Raw genomic sequence first — 17927 nt, 5'->3', positions numbered from 1 at the left:
ATGAGTTCCTCCAAGAAGAAGAAATCTTTTCGCCAGGATTCATTCAGCGTTGAGACTTCTCGCTTCTCAAACATTAATACATCTCTTGCTCAAAACTCTCGCCTTGTGAGTCGAGACTCAAATTCCTGGATGGGTCATCACGTTTCACCTGCCTTTACTTCCGAGACTCGAGTCGAAACGCCAAACAACACGCATTCTAAAGCCACAGTCATGAAACCTTCGTTTGAATCACTTAAACGCTGTGTTAGAGACCCTAGATTCGATATCAAAGACGCGGGGACCGGTCACCACGATAACCGATTAACCAAGGATCCCCCAGGCCAGTTCCGGGAGCCATCCCTGAGACGGGGATACGGTATGACGTACGAAACACCAAAAGCTTTCAAATATGTGACGGCGAAAGAAGAAAGTAGAACTTCATACTATAGCTCTCAAACTGTGGAGTCTCTGGCAGAAACAGAACCACAGTCTTCAAGTTCTGCTCCGCGAGGTCCCCTTCCAACCAACCAACCCCCTCTGCTGACCAAAAGCAATGATGGCAGAAACATAGTGAGTTCTGGCATAGATAAATCTAGTCCTCTGAGAAGCTACTAACAGCTCGTGATAGTATGATCTGAGTCAGTCTCAAGGTAGACGAGGTGACCTGCAACCAGCTGGTTATCGCCCTATAGCTATGCGTCCCCCTGGTGCTCCTGAGCGCATGACTACTAGTGAAAGGCAAGGCCAATCATCCAACGAGAAACACACATCAAAGACCATAATAGATATAGGTCGCTATGATAAGGTCGAACAGGAGGCACTTCTAAGGGCTTGCCTGGAGCACAAAGACTTGTATCTTCATTCCGATGGAGAGAGCCAACAGTTTTAGGAGACTGCTGGGTCAAAAGTGCAATTTTCGCACAAAATAAGAGGGAATGACATACTTCAAGACAAGTGGAAACTTGTCAAAGCGTGTGTGGAAAAGTGGTGTGAACCACGCAGAACCCAACTTGTGAAGGATGGACCTGGGGTATCAGATTCCGAGCTTGATACACTCATTGATCGGTGGAATAGCATATGTGCCACAAAATTCTGTTCTGAGAACAAAAACCTTTTGGAGGCAGCTGGATGGAGAAAAGGTGCCGAGCAGAGTCCAACCAATTCTCCAGCTGGTACACCTCACAACTCTCGGGCCAGCCACGAGAGCGCTCCCCAGAACGAGCCAGTAACAGAGGAACTGGACTTTGAAGGTGCTGTATGGCCCACTGTCAAGAATGAACTCATGGAACTCGCAGAGTCGAGGATCATACGCTGGGTCGAAGATAAGTTACGAGAACGGGTGCAGGCCCTGGACTCCCTAACTAGGCCACCCCTTTTGAAGGCCAACAGCTCTCCGGAGTCGTATCAGATTTATGTGAGATACCTCATGAATCGCACAAAAGCTGCAGGAAAGAACTCCACGACGATCAGAGACACTGAGGCTGTTATGTCCATGGCATTGGATCTTTTACCAGGTCTAGAGGAGCGACTGCGGGATCAGCTCGAACATGTGGTCGCCAAGCAAGAAGATCGTCCTGGGGATGGTATTAAACATGACCAGTCTAATGGCACTGATCATGACGAGGCAAGCCATGTGTCTGAGAGTGCCCACGAGCATCTTGAAGAGGCTGATCACGACATTGATCACAAAATGCAAAAAGCCCAGGAAGAGGATGATATGGAAGAAGAAGTCAAGACGAGACTCGAAGATGGTTCTGAAGAGGATGAAGTCGAAGAAGACTCTGATGATTTCGAGGAATTTTACGCAGAAGAAAACGAGGATGACACATACGAGGATCCCGATGACCCCAATCGGCAGTATAGAGGTTCGATCCTCGAGTCCATCGAACCTCGAACTCCGATCGTCACTCCACGGTCAATGGCCCAACTCCGTTACTACGAGCAGAAGTACCAGGACATGCTTAGAGCTGCCAAAGGCCAGGAAAAGACAGCTGCCGCCGTACTTCGTTCTGTGGACGAAGAAGAGCGACAAGAGATCTCCCGGAAACGAAAGGCTTCAGAATCTGTGGAGCCTGCTCTTGCTATCCGAAGTAAGTCGATGGAGCAGCGACTCGCTATGCTAGGCACTCCGACACCAGCGGGCAGAAAGAGACAGCGACTTCATCAAAGCCAACATAGTCCAGCTTCTACAGCTTGCTCGTCTGAGCTGCTTCCGTCTCTTGAGGATATTTTTAGCTCAAGCATTGGTCGAGCGTCGTCGGCAACGACGCAACCATTTCCCAACTCCTCGAGCCCTGCAGTTCGAGCAGGCAAGAAGAAGAGCGAAAGAAGGGACCGAAGTAGGGCCCAGAGCAAGGCTTCCACTGAACTCGGGGATACTCCTAGGGGTCCTACTGCTACCAAGTCTGAAGAGGTGACAGGGGTGTCACCTGGCCTCTTCGTAACCCCTGATGTGGCGCGAGAAGCTAATACACCTTTTATATTTAAGAAAAGTGTCTCGCGTCGCCCTATTCCAGAGGAAAGATTTCGGGAGGAAACTGCCGAATTTCAGGCCATGACGCCCAGTGCTCGCGAAGCTATGCTTTACACAGCCCTCCGGGAGATGCGCCGACGACAAGGTTAGAGGCAGCAAATGACTAGAGGTCATACACAAAAGCACCACTCGAACCTCACGATCCAACTTGGATGTGGAAGTGTTTCTGAGTTTTAATCTCGATTGCATCCTTCGGACTTCACTATCCAACTTGGACGTTGAACAGGATCTCTGAGTTTTGCTCGCAGTTGCATTTCTGCATTCCTTTGTTGCAACTAAACTTGCTTGAAACTAGTAAAGGGTTTGACTATGATGCTTGTAACTATTTTCTGGAAGCCAGTGGGAGAGGGAGCCTCAAGGTCGAGGAGCACAAGAGGATTGATCGATAGCTTTGAACTTTGTAGTATAAGTGTTTGGGAAGAGCCACTTGCTCATAGAACTGAGGTGAAAGGGATAAAATGCTGAGAAAACTAGAAGTCAGTATTGGTACAGATACGTTGCGCTTTGCTATAATATTACAAGAGTTAAATGTGTCAAGAGTTGCTGCAGGTAGTAATTTACTGTTAAGTGCTTACGTGCAAATGTGAACAGAGCCTTTACGTATCCATGAAATGAGGCAAACGAGACCACTGCTTGACTTGATTGCCCTAACCTAAGCCCATCCTAAAATCATCCTAATGACGAGCTGCTGTGGTGGCTGGGCGAGCATTATATATTTGGCAGTGCAGCCAGTGGGCCAACTTCTGCAGAGATTCCGCACTGCCAAACATCTAACCCTCACCAAAGCTACCTACCCTCCCACCTTACGCATACCACTTCATCGTCGCAGACGGCAAAGATGGCTGGCCGTAAGAGGAAGACGGCACTTAAAAGCCCTAAGGGGAAAGAATGTGCGCGGAGTAACATCACATACTTCGACGAATCTCCCGATGAAGACGGGCCCTCAAACAGCGCCTCTAAAGGCACAAACATGGCCTCAGCAGCCACAGGGAAAGCATCAGAAGCCTCATCCAGCAAGGCCGGCGCACAGAACCCTTTCTCACCCTTCTCCTTATCAATAGGTCCTAGACCAAGAGCGCGACCGCAGCCACAGCTACCGATCTTCTCCAGTGGCGACTTCCCTCAAGCAGAGGCGAGATCACTTCCTAGCAATGTACAGACTTGTATCCTTCTGCTTCAAATATCCCTTTACTGACTTCGTTAGGATGTGAATAATGAGAACACCGCTCCTCAACCCCCGCAGGACATCCGAAAAAGGTCGTTTACGACGAGCGAAAAGTGTCAGGCCATACAAATGTGCCTGACACTAAGAGACATATACCTATCTATGTCACCAGCGCCCAATTGCGACCAAGCGCCTTTCTGGACAAAAGTCCTGAACGAGAAACTCGATATTAACTTGGCTTCCAAGTTTAAGAATTGGAAAAATCTCAAGGAGTGTGTTGAATGCTGGTGCATGGTGCGACGAGCGTTGCTCCGAGAAGGCCGCTTGCCGGCGGTCTCTCAGGGTCAACCAGAGTTAGATACTCTGGTTGACTCTTGGAACAAAGTTTTTGCCCAGCGTTTCTGTACTATGTATAGAGGCTACTTTGAGAGCGCCACGGTATCACAGCTCCCTATCCGTTCTGCTGTTCCCTCGCCAATGGCCAGCAGCAATCAAAACGCATTGCCAGAACCGAACGAGACTGTGACAGGCAGGAAAAGAAAGAGTGTCGAACCTGTCCCTAGAATCACGCCTACTCATGATTCCCCTCATCTCGGCCGAGGTACGCCCAACAGGAACGTATTCGACAATCAGCCAAAGCGGCAAAGGCAGCGATCACCTTCAAGGTATGAATATACTCAGAAGTGAGGCGAACGTCGCATACTAACAGTTTGACAGAGGACCCCCGGTACTACGAACTCCAGGAAGACCATCTTCACCAACGCAAGGACAAAGTCGGTCCGCCGGCAGCTTCTCCAGGGGTCACGATTCACGGTATCCCGACACATGGGTGGCGAATCGGGATACCAACCACCGTCTTCAACCAAGAGGGTTTCGGGAGGACACTGTTGAGTTTGATAACATGTCAACTCGACGACAGAACCAGCTAATTAGGGCACAAAATCGTACCCTGCTAGAAAGGATCGAGGACTTGGAGCCTCGATCCCGGCCTTGACTGGATCATGGGTGACTTTTTGGACTCGTACAGTACATCAGGAGACTTCCAATTGGGAGGAGGATGCGAAGATAAACTTGCTAGAGAGCCCTACGGTTAGGTAAGAGCTGCCTAAATCTTTTCATCACTAAGGCAAGAGGTCATAAACATTTTGATCACCTCGGATAGAGGTCTTATCTTCTCCGCTGGCTAGGTACCTGAGGTGATAGGAACAGCAGGGAAGCTTCTCAACAAATACAGATTGCGAAGAATTGATGATACCAGTGGTTGAAGCGAAAATAGGAACCGATATAAATTCGTGATATCGAACCATCATGATCTGACTCGGGAAGATGCTCTCGGAGAGTATCTCGATAACTGCCAGACAGTTATTCTGTTCCATGCTGTAAGGAAAGCGTTGATGCTACTTCTCTCACTTGAGAGTAAACTTGCTCAAATAGTTTGCATCATGCAATGACCTTGCCTTGAAGTACGACTTGTGTAATGGTCGTGGCAGCCATTCAAAGTGATGTTTGCTCAGTATATTGCTTGGGCTCTGAGTATCAGGGCGGCGGGGTTGGCAGAGCCGCCGCAAAAACGGGAAAACAAGCGAGCGACACGTGGGGCCTTTGAACTGGGGATAACCTAGGGGCAAACACCTAAAATTGTTCCATTCTTCTTTGAATTGTTACATACTACGCTGCACCATAAAGTTCAAACTTGTCAGGAAAAGGGAGTGGGTCAACTGTCAATGCTTTTTCTTGCCATCTTGACATCCTTTCAAACATGATCAAGCACGTCAAACAAGCAATCAACTGGCCATTTACTCTCCCCTGTTTACGCCACAGCCATCCAGTCGTGCTGTGCTGTATCTGTATCGGGAGCCCCCCCTCCCCCCACTGGCTCCACCCTCTGAACCCTGGGACTGTGATGTCAAGACCAGGGGTCCCGCCCATGGAACTCAACAAAATTCCCAACAGAACGGAAGAAGAGAAAAAAAATTCGAGCATTTCCCAGATTCTACCAATTGACAGGGTTTCCTGCTTCTGCTCCTTGCCAGAATGGATCAGAACATCCGTTTTCTCCACTAGAAGGAAAACAGAGAAATGATCCGGATAATTCAGTCAAGTTTCACGGCGAGAAAAAAGCTTGAATTCGAGTGACCCCTGAATGGCCATTGCTCTAACTTGTCAAGCGAACATCAGGTTAGCCGGTCGACTCCCGGTAATGCACTCTCTTGCTGTGCCGCATTTTCAATATTCCCCAGGTTTGTGTAGAAATCATGACATCTTGGCCTACGACATGCACATGAAGCTGTACAGAAACCTAACCAGACACAATTTCCTGACCCCAATTGACATTCACAAGTACTCTGTACCTTGATCCCCAATGGACGGATAGCCGTTCCGTACAACTAAGGTTATCTTAGCACGAGCTGACCTCTCACCTCGGTTGGCCCTCCAAACAACGACATTTTCACATGTCGATAGTCGTAAACTCTTTGGCCATCTATGCGATAATTCGTTATTCGTATCAAGAGGCCGCCAACCATGATTTCAGACAACCTCGATACCTTCGAGAGGCGATTTTATCTTGCCTGAGCTCTCTATCATTGCTATCAAAAGCTCCACAAACAACCGGGGTTGGGCTTGACCAGATTTATCTCCCTTGCCCGTTGTCTGAGCTTTTTCCTCCCGCCTTTTGTAACCAATCGACTCGTATCCAATTCACATCGTCAACAAAATCAGCGACAGCCACGATCGGGGACCTTGTCTCTTGGCCTGGGCCGCTAAGCGTGCCCCCCTTCGAACGTGGTCGACGTCGACGTTATCCCCTCCCGGTTCCCCCCGTTCACCCAAAAGGGACTGATTCACATGTCGATGATCTCCAGCCCTAAGCCAGCTTGGAGCCACTTTGACCCGCATAAGCTTGCAGCCGATTCGAGAGGGGCGAACAATTCGAAGTGTGTGAAAGGGCCTGATGAATCGTGAGGCTCGTCTAGGTCACACGCTTTATTTGAACACCGTCAGTCGCCAATGAAGGGCCAAATGCGTGATAAGACATTACCAGCGCTCGAATGGATGACGGGCTCTGTGTATCAGATACACAGATCTAAGCCACCCTTCGTGTATCAGTCGGACATGTCCCGTTAGCGGAGGCAGATCCATTCTTCAGGCGGTGTGAAGATCTAGACTAAGAGGCTGAAAGACAGCGGCAATGATAGGCAGGTATTAAGCACTGTAGCTAGCATCTTGCATATCCATCGATGGCAAAATCTCAAAGCGTTTTTGGAGGCGACAGCTTTTTGTTGTCCAGAGTCATGCCACTGCGGTTATCCAAGCCCACAGCTCCGCCGGCCGAAGTGAAGTTGGGGAGCGGGGCCGGGTCTCGGCAGCTTACTGTATCTTTGCGGATAGATATCGGCGAGTAGAAATCAACGACAGCAGAGAGAAGAGAACATCGCAGGCTGTACTCTGTATTGGGAACGGCAATTTATCCGATAGCAATCCTCCAGAAGCTTAATTGGAATAGTGACAATACTAATCGCGGGCTCAGCCAGCCCCCTCCGCAGAGAATACCAAGCCTTCTGCAAGCCTCGTCAACCTGCAGGTTGAAAGACGAGATACCACAGGCTGGTGAATTGTTCAGCTGCTGTACGACCGAGACATAAGACACACATCAGACGGCCACCCCGTCACTGTCTGGCCGGGAGCTATTGCCACATTTCAGGGGTGGGTTAGAAGCACGTCCCGTTTTCTAGCGTATTTTTCTGGGGTAGGGATTTTTTTGGTCGCGACTCAAGTCAAGTCAAGGTCAAGATGCTTCCCTTGAAGCGGCGATTTCATGGAGCAATTGTATCGTGCTGAATGTTTGTGTGAAGATGATAATTCCAATGTGAATAGACACTGCAGTGGACGATTAATTTATGTTACTCTGAGATCATTGAGTTTGGTGTAATTAAAGTACCTGAGTCCTTAGGCAATTCAGGGCAAACTTTCTCTCTGGTAGCATGTTACTTGTCTCCCTCGAAGATTGTAGATCTTTTTGCCAAAGACAGGGAAAAGCGGTAAACTGTATCGGACTGCACAGCAAAAGGAATGGATGGACCTGTCAGTTTCATTTCCATTATCGTTCCACCTTGTACCTGTAATGCCCGCTTTCGCCGCATTTTCTGCTTTGTGTTGCCGCTGCGCTGAGAGGCCAGAGGTTTTGTTTTGGGTTGCTTGTCCGTTGTCCCGCCCGCCGCAGCTAAAAGGTACAGCACAGTAGGTACAGTACCTGCCCTTTTCCCAGGCTCCACGCCCCAACAAAACGCTTACCGAGCAAGCATCCACGCATTAAGGTAAACGTACCTTTACAGTTGAAAGGGACACACTTTAAAACTTCAGCCCCCCTTGATCGTCTCGTATTTCTTTTTTGCTTTCCACCTCCCTTTCTCTTTTTCTTCCTCGACAGTTCTTCTTCGGCAACTTCGACTTCTTGACTCTTTTGTCTATTGTCGGCCGTGAACCCCCCCTCTCTTCTTCACAATGGCGTCCACTTCGGCTCTGCCCAAGCAGAACCCTGCGCTTAGACGCACCGTCACCTCAACTACTGTGACGGATTCTGAGTCTGCCGCCGTCTCTCCTTCAGACTCTCCCCGCCACTCGGCCTCTTCCACATCGCTCTCGTCCATGTCCGAGGTTGATATCGCCAAGCCCAAGTCCGAGTATGGTGTTATGCTCGACACCTACGGCAACCAGTTCGAGGTTCCCGACTTTACCATCAAGGACATCTACAATGCCATCCCTAAGCACTGCTTCAAGCGCTCCGCTCTCAAGGGATACGGTTATATCCTCCGCGACATTGTCCTCCTGACCACCACTTTCAGCATCTGGTACAACTTTGTGACCCCCGAATATATCCCCTCCACCCCCGCCCGCGCTGGTCTGTGGGCCGTATACACCGTTCTTCAGGGTCTTTTCGGTACCGGTCTCTGGGTTATTGCCCATGAGTGCGGTCACGGTGCTTTCTCCGATTCTCGCATCATCAACGACATTACTGGCTGGGTTCTTCACTCTTCCCTCCTTGTCCCCTACTTCAGCTGGCAAATCTCCCACCGAAAGCACCACAAGGCCACTGGCAACATGGAGCGTGACATGGTCTTCGTTCCCCGAACCCGCGAGCAGCAGGCTACTCGTCTCGGAAAGATGACCCACGAGCTCGCTCATCTTACTGAGGAGACCCCCGCTTTCACTCTTCTCATGCTCGTCCTTCAGCAGCTCGTCGGCTGGCCCAACTACCTCATCACCAACGTTACCGGCCACAACTACCACGAGCGCCAGCGTGAGGGTCGCGGCAAGGGCAAGCATAACGGCCTCGGCGGTGGTGTAAACCACTTCGATCCCCGCAGCCCTCTGTACGAGAACAGTGACGCTAAGCTCATCGTCCTCAGCGATATTGGTATCGGTCTGATGGCCACTGCTCTGTACTTCCTCGTTCAGAAGTTCGGTTTCTACAACATGGCCATCTGGTACTTTGTTCCCTACCTCTGGGTTAACCACTGGCTCGGTAAGCTTTCTCCATCATGCAATTGCGATTTATACTGACCTTTTCAGTTGCCATCACCTTCCTCCAGCACACCGACCCTACCCTTCCCCACTACACCAACGACGAGTGGAACTTCGTCCGTGGTGCCGCTGCTACCATTGACCGTGAGATGGGCTTCATCGGCCGCCACCTTCTCCACGGCATCATCGAGACTCATGTCCTCCACCACTACGTCAGCAGCATCCCCTTCTACAACGCGGACGAGGCCACCGAGGCCATTAAGCCCATCATGGGCAAGCACTACCGGGCTGATGTCCAGGATGGTCCTCGTGGCTTCATCCGCGCCATGTACCGCAGTGCGCGTATGTGCCAGTGGGTTGAGCCCAGCGCTGGTGCCGAGGGTGCTGGTAAGGGTGTTCTGTTCTTCCGCAACCGCAACAACGTGGGCACCCCCCCCGCTGTTATCAAGCCCGTTGCTTAAGTAGCATTACGGCGTCGGATTGGTTATGGAATCTAAAATTGTTTCTGTCTGTCAGCGTTGATTGTTCCAAGTTGGTTTCTGGTTTAGAGAGCTAGACATGCTCGTTCATGAGAGTTCTTGCTATGGCAATGGCTGAGATGAGGTGGATGTTGAAAATAAATCTGCATACGTTCAAAGATTGACGAGCAATATGATAGAGAAAGATAGACGAAGCTCAATGAAAAAGAACAAACCATAATGATTTCCTTGGACGTTTATGTTTTCATCCTCTTGACTTGATTTGTTTTAAAACGATTATGTTTGGTTGACGTTGACTCTGACCACGGGACTTTCGGATCGAGCAAGTAACCTGATATGACCAGAATGCGGGGAAACGTCAACACACGTGCCCATTGACCAGACTTGGTGTCGGCATTTGTTAAGATTTTCGTAATTGTGTATTCAACAGATCGTAATTATTCGGATTGGCTCTATGCCTAGATTCGGAAGGTCTGCCAGGATGTGTAGATAATTCTCCGAGTAGTGGCGGCTTGTGAGGTGTCACTTGAGGCGCCTCGAGTTTACATGCAGCTGCAGTGGTACTTGCTATGAAGGCGACTGTGTATATGAGATTCCTTCTATTGCGAATCATTTCTCTTAACCAACAAGACGAAACCAGTCTCCCTCGAATACTTCTCTCACAACAGTACGGAAGTTCACTGATGAGAATCGATAACGCGAACGCTGATCTATTCTTCACCTGAGCCACCCAAATTGACGACGAAGACGTGAAACCATTGCGCTGTTATGCAGCGTTCATTATTCCCGCCGTCATTGATAGTTCACGACAGACTGGCTCCGGCCGCAATTATGGTACACTGTGAACGTCTACGAGACCCGATGTCCTTACTCGCGATTGTCTATAGCCTTCCTCACCTCCCATACCTAGAATTGGCATGGCAGAGAGTGAGTGAAGCCGGGGAGAGACTGTATAGCTCTCAAAACGAACGCTGACTAACGTCAAAGCATCCGGTGTGGTGTATCGGTTATCATTCCGCGTTTTCAAATTGAACCGCTAACAAGCACCGCGGCGAGCGGGGTTCGACTCCCCGCACCGGAGAATCCTTTTGCTCTCTTCATGAATTTTTTATCATTTTTTTCTGATTTACAAGCTCATATCGTTGGATTCGTGGTGTTGAGGCCGTCGTGTGAGGTCGGACATGGGCATTTTGGGTGAGTTCTCCTTCCTCGAACGTCGAGATGGATTGTGGGGTACATCTAAATGCGGCGCTTTGATTGGCCTGATCTCGATCCCCGCGGGATCAGCCGCGTGGGAGATCTGGTAGGGCTGGCACGGTGAGGCAGGAGACAAGACAACATGGGACGTCTGTAATAAATGACAGAAGAAGGCTTAGGTAAACTTACGATAAACTTAGACAAACTTAGGATAGATTTATAAATTTAGGATAAGCTTAGGTAAACTTAGGATAGGGACGACTGTTCGAAGTGTGGCGTCGTGTGATCAGTCCCTTTGCATTGGCAGTTTCTACCTGGAGCTTTGCATATTGCTTGCTTTGCCATGGCCGCTAAACTCCCCTCTGCCCGCTGATAGCTCGGTCTAAATTTAACGTCTTGGATGTCTCTCTGTCCTGAAAAAACATTATATTAATACGAAAGCTACCATATTGTCTGAAGCAGATAACCAGTCTGTACCCAAGCAGCCAATTTTTCACTATTCGACTCTGCGATACAAAGACTTAATGAGACTGTCATGCCGCTCCAGCCATAAGCCGAGAAGGAAAGTTCTCTGACTGTTGGAGAGAGCATAAATCGGACAGAGTGCTGAAGACCTGCCTATAGACTCAAAAAACCAGCGAGAGTACATCGTGTGATCTTCGTGCAATGGACGATAGACAAGAGAAGACCGACAAGAAAACAACAAGTACATATGTGATCGCTGTGTAACGATCAATGGGAATGCCGAAAATAGTCGAAATAAACAATGTGGGAGAACAATGCTTTTGCTGCGTGGTATCCTGGGACTGTGCGAGAGATAGGAGAAGCGACAACGCCCTGGGAAAACGGCATGCTTACTAGCATTTAAACAAGGCCACACCATAATATTAGAGACTTAATATCCTTCCGTACCCTCATGATTGCCAAAGGTATGATGCTCGTTCTCATTCCCCTGCGGAGCGTTGCGGGCTGGATGGCGACCCTTGTCGGCGAGCTGAAGCTCCAGATACTCCTCGACATCTATTGTGCGTTCCTCGATTGATGTTGCGCGTTGCGCAAGATTGTCTATATCCTTCCGGTATTCAGTTATGACTGGCAGCAGCCGCCCCTGAATTGCTGCTCCCTCCCTCTGGAATGTCTCCAGCTGCAGCCGACTTGTCTCCACGGTGTTGTTGAGGATCTGTTTCATGTCTCCGAGATCCTGGGCCGCCGAAACTTCCTGGTAGATGTGCTTTGTTACCCCTAAGGCGTTGGTATTGTGCTTTGCGAGAGTGTCCACACACTGAGTGATAGAATTGCTTAGCGGTTGGATCAGATCTCGTACTGCCTTGAAAACGATACCTGTAACTTCTCGTTTTATCTCGTATGCAATCCGTGCGCGGGTCTCCTTCTGGTCGGAGTAATACTGTGTCCTGAATCGACGGAACCATGACGGCTCACCAGGGTCGTCAGGAGGGAGTTGTTGAAGACCAGATGGCTGTTGGGTGAAGACATTGCCGGGAGTTTCGAGAGTCTCACGGTGTTTGACACGAAGAGGAAGCGGTTCTCTAGTATGCGGCCTGGCCTCCCCATAAGAACTTGATGGGAACACGAAAGAGTTAGAGGAACCATGGGGAACTATCGTGGGGATGTTGTCTCTGCACTTAGGTGACCGCGGTAGACTTTGTGTTGAAGCGGCAGATTCGCCAGCACGGGGGTCTACCAGTCCAAAATTGGCTCTCACATGGCCGCTTTGAGTTGAGTGGCCGCGATTCTGGATGTGATCTCTAGGGTCGCTCGGAACACTCTAATCATCTGCCTTCTTCTCGTGAGATACAACAGGAGTATTTAGGCACGAACTTCGTTCCTGACTTCTAGCCTACTGGCGAGAAGTTGTAGATGTTCGGAAGTCATTTTGATCATAAAAGCTTTACGTGAACGAAACTACTGTCGGATTAGGCGATAAATAGGCCTGGCCGCCAGCTGAAGCGTCGAGGTTGAGTGCGGGCTGGCTTTGACGCGGACCACGCACAGGTAATCTAAGCTCTTGAAGGTTAGCTCTCCACTGCAGAGGACGAGGGCGAGCCTGGACATCGGCTGTTTGTGCAGTTGATTGACCGGAGGCCTTGGCTATTCATAGATTAGAGGTTATTTCTTGCTTCGGGTCGTGTTGACTTACGTAGATGGGCTTCCTCAGTTGATGATGGAGTTCTGAGGGAGTCTGTCTTCTGCAACTTTGTACAGAGATTTACAGAAGCATTAGACGCACCACGCTTTCGTGATAGGTCTCGGCCAGGCTCAGGAACATTCACCGCCCTGAATCTACTTCGGGTTATCGCCTTGTCCTGTGATTGTCAGAAAAGTTTCAGAGTTGGCTTCCAAGAACCTCACATTTGTTTCGTCTTGATCACTGTTGTCGTGGCGGTCGTATTTATAAGTCCCGTCGCCGTGGGTTTTGTCGTAATCGCTCTCGTTGTCACAGATCTCCATAGACTCAGCCGACCGAAGAGACTTGGACTCCTGAGACTTCCAAAGTGTCCCAAGGTCATCCTCTGAGAAAGGCCCACTTTCACATCTCGTTCCTTGGGCTTTTAATGGCTTCTTGGACACAGGGCTTGCCCAAGACTGGGGGTCGAAGGTCTCGTATTGATGTCGAAGCCATTCTCTGGGCGTTGAGAGTTTGTCCTCGTCATAAGTGACTCGGAGAACTACCCATCTGGCGAAGGTCGGGTTGTCAGCTTGCCAGAGGCAATAGCAGCTTGGGTAAATCTGGCTAGACTTTGTTGTTTTAGTGTATCCTTTGAGGATATAATTAACGAGCTCTCGCTTGGTTTCCTCGTCCCACGTGTCCGAGTGTTCATCCCAAACACTCTTGAGTTGCACCAAGATCTGCTTATCTCGTCCGCTTGATGGTAGGCGGCTATCGCTAAGCGATGGAAACTCAGTCGGCTGAGTAGTTGCCATAGTGGTAGATGGGTAGGTGCCAAGTCTAGCTACCTAGGATAAGGTAAGGGGCTTATTGAACGGGGGATAGAGGGTAATGACACTGACTTTGACGACAAGATTGCGAAAAGAGAATAATGTATGGATGGTGAAAGAGGGCGAAGGAAGATTGCTACCTAGGTAGGTAGTTTGTTGTTTGCTTGCCACTCTTATTCACTGACATCATTGGTAGGGAGTGAATCACCTGGCACTGGCAGTCATACTCGCACTGATATTGACAGTGATTGACAGTTCCGAAGATTTTTAGGAAGAAGAACCGGTGCCTCAGGGAAACATTCCAAGGAATTCTTAAGAGAGATTCTTTTGACATATAAAATGACCGAGTCCAAGGATTCACCTGCCAACTTCAAAGCCTTCAACCAAACAACCAAACAACCAAGCAGTGTTATCCTTTTCTCAATAACAGCACTCTACCAAAGTCCCCCCGGATACCATCCCACTAAAACACTCCCCGTAGAGAGCCACATTCCCGAAGTCTTTATCCCCCGGCGAAAACTGATGCTGCCTGGACTGGACCGGACCCTTCAGTCGACGCGGCCTCTGCAAGGTCATGGATGATGACCTTGGAGAACGTCTCATCAGCATCACCGGCCGTCGTTTCGATGCTAAACAACCAAGAATACGTCCGTTTTACTATATCCTCTAGCCCCGATTCCACTGACAGATCAAGCTCTCCCATCAGGTCGCTAAGCTCACGGAGATGGTGGCCGACCTCGAGGTCGGTCCTCGTAGCAGGCGACCTCGGCTAGCAATTGCAAGAGCGACAATTCTGACGTCATGAACTTCATCGATAATGAGGCGGTAGATTCATTCACCGCGGATGACAATCTTACCATCTTTGAAACCTTTGTATCCGAGACTGGCACTCCTATCAATGTTCGCAAGGGAAAGAAGTCCCTCGAGTACGGGGGCAAGTTCCGCAACGCAGTAATCGAGACAATGAAGGAGTCCTGGGACTCCGAAACCCTCGGTAAGTTATTCTCGTTCTCCTTGCCATTCACCTTGCCGTTCCTCTTCCAGCTGCTGACATTCGTCTAGACGAAACCATCGCTCGCCTCCTGTCGCTTGAAGAGCACGATATAATCCGCCTCTACAACGGCCTGAGTGCGACACATCGTGAACGAAAGGCCAAGGGAAAGGGCAACAAGGCCGTGGTCTAAACTCGGACTGAATCCTTCTAGACCGCCATCGACGGTAAGGACACTACTCCTCACCGCCGAGGAGAGAAGCGAAAGGCACCCAAAACACCTACCGCCGACCGCATGCGCTGTCACCTTTTTGTTTATGGTAAGAACCCTAAGCCTATCCTAAAACTTATGTTAATATATATCCTAAGTTTGTCCTAAGTTTACCTAAGACTTTTGTCACTCTTAGGATAGAAGTCCCCTCACTCTGCCTCCTCATGGTAGCAGCCCCGCCATTAAATTATCGAGATCTTACCATACAGCTGCTGCCGAGGTGACAGAGAAGGTCGAGGACACTTCTAGGGCATTGAATGCGGATATGGAACAGAAGTTCCTTGACGACGTTGCGGAGTCAAACCGAGAATGGAGATCCCTTATAAAGGGGGGGAGTGGCAATCAACTCCTCGCCAAGCCACTGTGGTTTCGGTCATTCAGACAAGAGTACTTTGCTTAGTAGAAGGATTTCTATAATATAATTAGAGATTAAGTAGCAGTTAAACTTAAAGGTTAAATCGCAGATAAGGTAACTATAAAAATTAATAGCCTTATTTATAAAACTATTTAATAAGTTACTATATTATTAAGTAATAGTATTATTAAATATACTAAAATAATAGTATATTACTATTAAGAGTTTATTAATATAATCTAGAAGATTAAAAATATTAAAGTATTAAAAGTTAATATTTATAAAATAAGTTAAGTACTTAATAATATTAATATATTAAGTTAATTATAGCTATAAGCTTTTTAATTTTAAGGGGTAGTAATTAACTAGCTACTTTTAATAATTAAAGATTATTAGGAGAAAATTAACTAACTAAATTAGAATACGATTGATACTGAAGTATACCTTGCTAATTAACCTGATACTCGGGTTGGTGAGCAGGTGATATGCCTGAAATGTGTTTATGAGAGTGTTGTTTTAAGTTGGTAGACCTGACAGCTGATGGCTCACATCACGCGCCTCACACACCAGCAGAGATAAAGGGGAAACAGCCAGTCTAAACTCCACGAGACTTATACTAAGCTTAGCTAATTCTATCCTAAATTTACCTAAGGTTATCCTAAATTTATAAATCTGTCCTGAGTTTACCTAGTATTCTTCTGTTGTTTAGAATAGAAGTCCCATTTTCCTGCAACTCACAGTTCCAAGGCACCGATATACCACACCACCCGTTCAGAATTCGTCCCACGTCTTGAACGCTGCAAAGTTTTAAAACCGCAATAAGACGGGATGGACGCAAGTATAAGAGTATTAATTTCGTGCCAGAGTAACAATTGACTTATATCCCTTGCGCGCATTATTATCCCGGGGGGTCTCCAGGCACACATAAGGCGCTTCCAAACAGCCGGGCCTGCCACGTAAATGGCTAATCTGCATATTTGGGGGGCAGGTCAAGCCCAGGCTCCAGACCAGTAACTCATGAAGAAGACCGAGCTTGTTTCCGCCGCGCCCGCTGACCTGAATATAGCCATTGGACTTGTTGGGAACTTTTGCAGAGAGCCGGCAGAAGCCGGCGACCTCGGAGGACTTGGCCTCCAATTCGATTTTTTGCATGCATAGTTCCTTTGAGCCCATGAAAGCGGTGCGCGCTGCGTCTCGCCTCTAACCCAAGCAGATCAGTATTTGCTACTACCATGACCTCTAGGACGGACTTTTAACTCACCAGTTCTTGGACTTGCGGGGACCGTCTAAGTCGAGATTTCTTCTGCGGGGGTACGATTCTTATACATCCTGGTCGATGACCAGGAGATCGAGACACCCCGGTTTTCTTTTTAGGTTGTGCCTCTGTTTCAATGTTAGCATCTCCCACACTACTACTTTCCATTTTAACTTACTATTTTGAGTTTTAAGTTGTAAAACAGAACGAGAGAAAGTCGTTGTTGGCGGGGGAGCAGTTACACTATTCGTTTATTCGCGTTACAGAGAAAAGAAGTAAACCCTTTAACGTGCGGGGACTGACGACTCGTAGCCCCCTCCACAGGGATGTTTCTAACCAATACGTATATCAGTATGTACTTCCCATGACTGATTGACAATCGCTTGACTCACCTGAGTAGGGTCGTACTTGGGGAATATGCCATGGTCAGAATTTATGGACAGAAGTCGAATTTTGTAGGAAGTGTTAGGATGAACTTTCCTGACAAAACCGCAATCGAAGATTAAGTCAAGAATGTAGTGAGAAGGGCACCTTCCGGTCCTACAGACTGCCTCTTTGGCATGAGGGCATATGCAACTAAGGAAGCTGCTTTTCGCATTAGCTCAGCCAACTAGACCAGCCATAGGCTCCTCAAAGGCCCACATGGTCTTTCCTAGAAGTGAAGCTGTTCGCAACACCAAGGTAAGAGCCAATGGTCAAAGTACAGAGACCGAGCGAAGTCAGGCAGCAGTCAATTAGATCAGACGCAAGCCTCCACTGTGTAGAGCCGTAGGTGCATGAGATTAACCCTTCTAATTGGCCAGATCTCGATTCCACGGGCTCCACTGTCCCGCGGTAGATCTCGATAATGGGAGTAACAACGCTTAAACCTGCTTTCGCCTGTAGGTAAGACGGACCCGTGAACGTCAATATCCGGCCCAGCAAGCGAGGCTGTTTGGCCACTTAGAGGGAAGACAAACTTACGTCTGGGCTACGTAACCCAAGATCCTCCTTAGGTAGCCAATGCTCGATTACCCCTAAAATTTATAACTTGTGATTAAAATCGCAGAATTTATGCCACTCCCTGCCTGGCAGCCTGACTCCTCACCAGTCTGATGCACGCTTCTTTGCGACAAGATTCACTTTGTCAAGGAATGTGATTCAGGGCCACCAACAGAAAAACAAATGCGATTGGCTTATCAGAAAGCTTAATCACGCTTTTGTTCAAATCGGGGAAGCGTT

General features: G+C 48.6%; 5 protein-coding genes and 1 non-coding gene across 6 annotated transcripts; 4 read left to right on the top strand and 2 right to left on the bottom strand.

The window, feature by feature from the left end:
- Positions 1-914: 914 nt before the first annotated feature.
- J7337_004933 (uncharacterized protein) lies at positions 915-2602 on the top strand (the record flags this gene model as incomplete). The annotated part of the gene is made up of 2 exons (XM_044822617.1): positions 915-953; positions 998-2602. 2 exons carry the CDS (start codon positions 915-917, stop codon positions 2600-2602), a joined length of 1644 nt encoding a protein of 547 aa, XP_044683950.1.
- A 5578-nt stretch (positions 2603-8180) lies between these two features.
- Positions 8181-9661, top strand: FAH12 (Oleate hydroxylase fah12; the record flags this gene model as incomplete). Its single annotated transcript, XM_044822616.1, has 2 exons — positions 8181-9201; positions 9249-9661. The coding sequence occupies 2 exons, from the start codon at positions 8181-8183 to the stop codon at positions 9659-9661; spliced, it is 1434 nt and encodes a 477-aa protein (XP_044683949.1).
- Positions 9662-10668: 1007 nt separating this feature from the next.
- Positions 10669-10760, top strand: J7337_004931. The gene has a single exon. It is a non-coding gene; the product is annotated as a tRNA-Glu (tRNA).
- Positions 10761-11771: 1011 nt separating this feature from the next.
- On the bottom strand, positions 11772-12370 carry J7337_004930 (uncharacterized protein; the record flags this gene model as incomplete). The annotated part of the gene is made up of 2 exons (XM_044822615.1): positions 11772-12281; positions 12317-12370. The coding sequence occupies 2 exons, from the start codon at positions 12368-12370 to the stop codon at positions 11772-11774; spliced, it is 564 nt and encodes a 187-aa protein (XP_044683948.1).
- Positions 12371-12785: 415 nt separating this feature from the next.
- Positions 12786-13819, bottom strand: J7337_004929 (uncharacterized protein; the record flags this gene model as incomplete). Its single annotated transcript, XM_044822614.1, has 3 exons — positions 12786-12985; positions 13035-13200; positions 13247-13819. 3 exons carry the CDS (start codon positions 13817-13819, stop codon positions 12786-12788), a joined length of 939 nt encoding a protein of 312 aa, XP_044683947.1.
- An 816-nt stretch (positions 13820-14635) lies between these two features.
- J7337_004928 (uncharacterized protein) lies at positions 14636-15018 on the top strand (the record flags this gene model as incomplete). Its single annotated transcript, XM_044822613.1, has 2 exons — positions 14636-14828; positions 14897-15018. The coding sequence occupies 2 exons, from the start codon at positions 14636-14638 to the stop codon at positions 15016-15018; spliced, it is 315 nt and encodes a 104-aa protein (XP_044683946.1).
- Between the last annotated feature and the right edge of the window lie 2909 nt (positions 15019-17927).

Source organism: Fusarium musae, chromosome 3 (assembly GCF_019915245.1).
Source record: "Fusarium musae strain F31 chromosome 3, whole genome shotgun sequence".
NCBI classification, from domain to species: domain Eukaryota; kingdom Fungi; phylum Ascomycota; class Sordariomycetes; order Hypocreales; family Nectriaceae; genus Fusarium; species Fusarium musae.
This window is presented reverse-complemented; position numbering and strand designations above follow the sequence as displayed.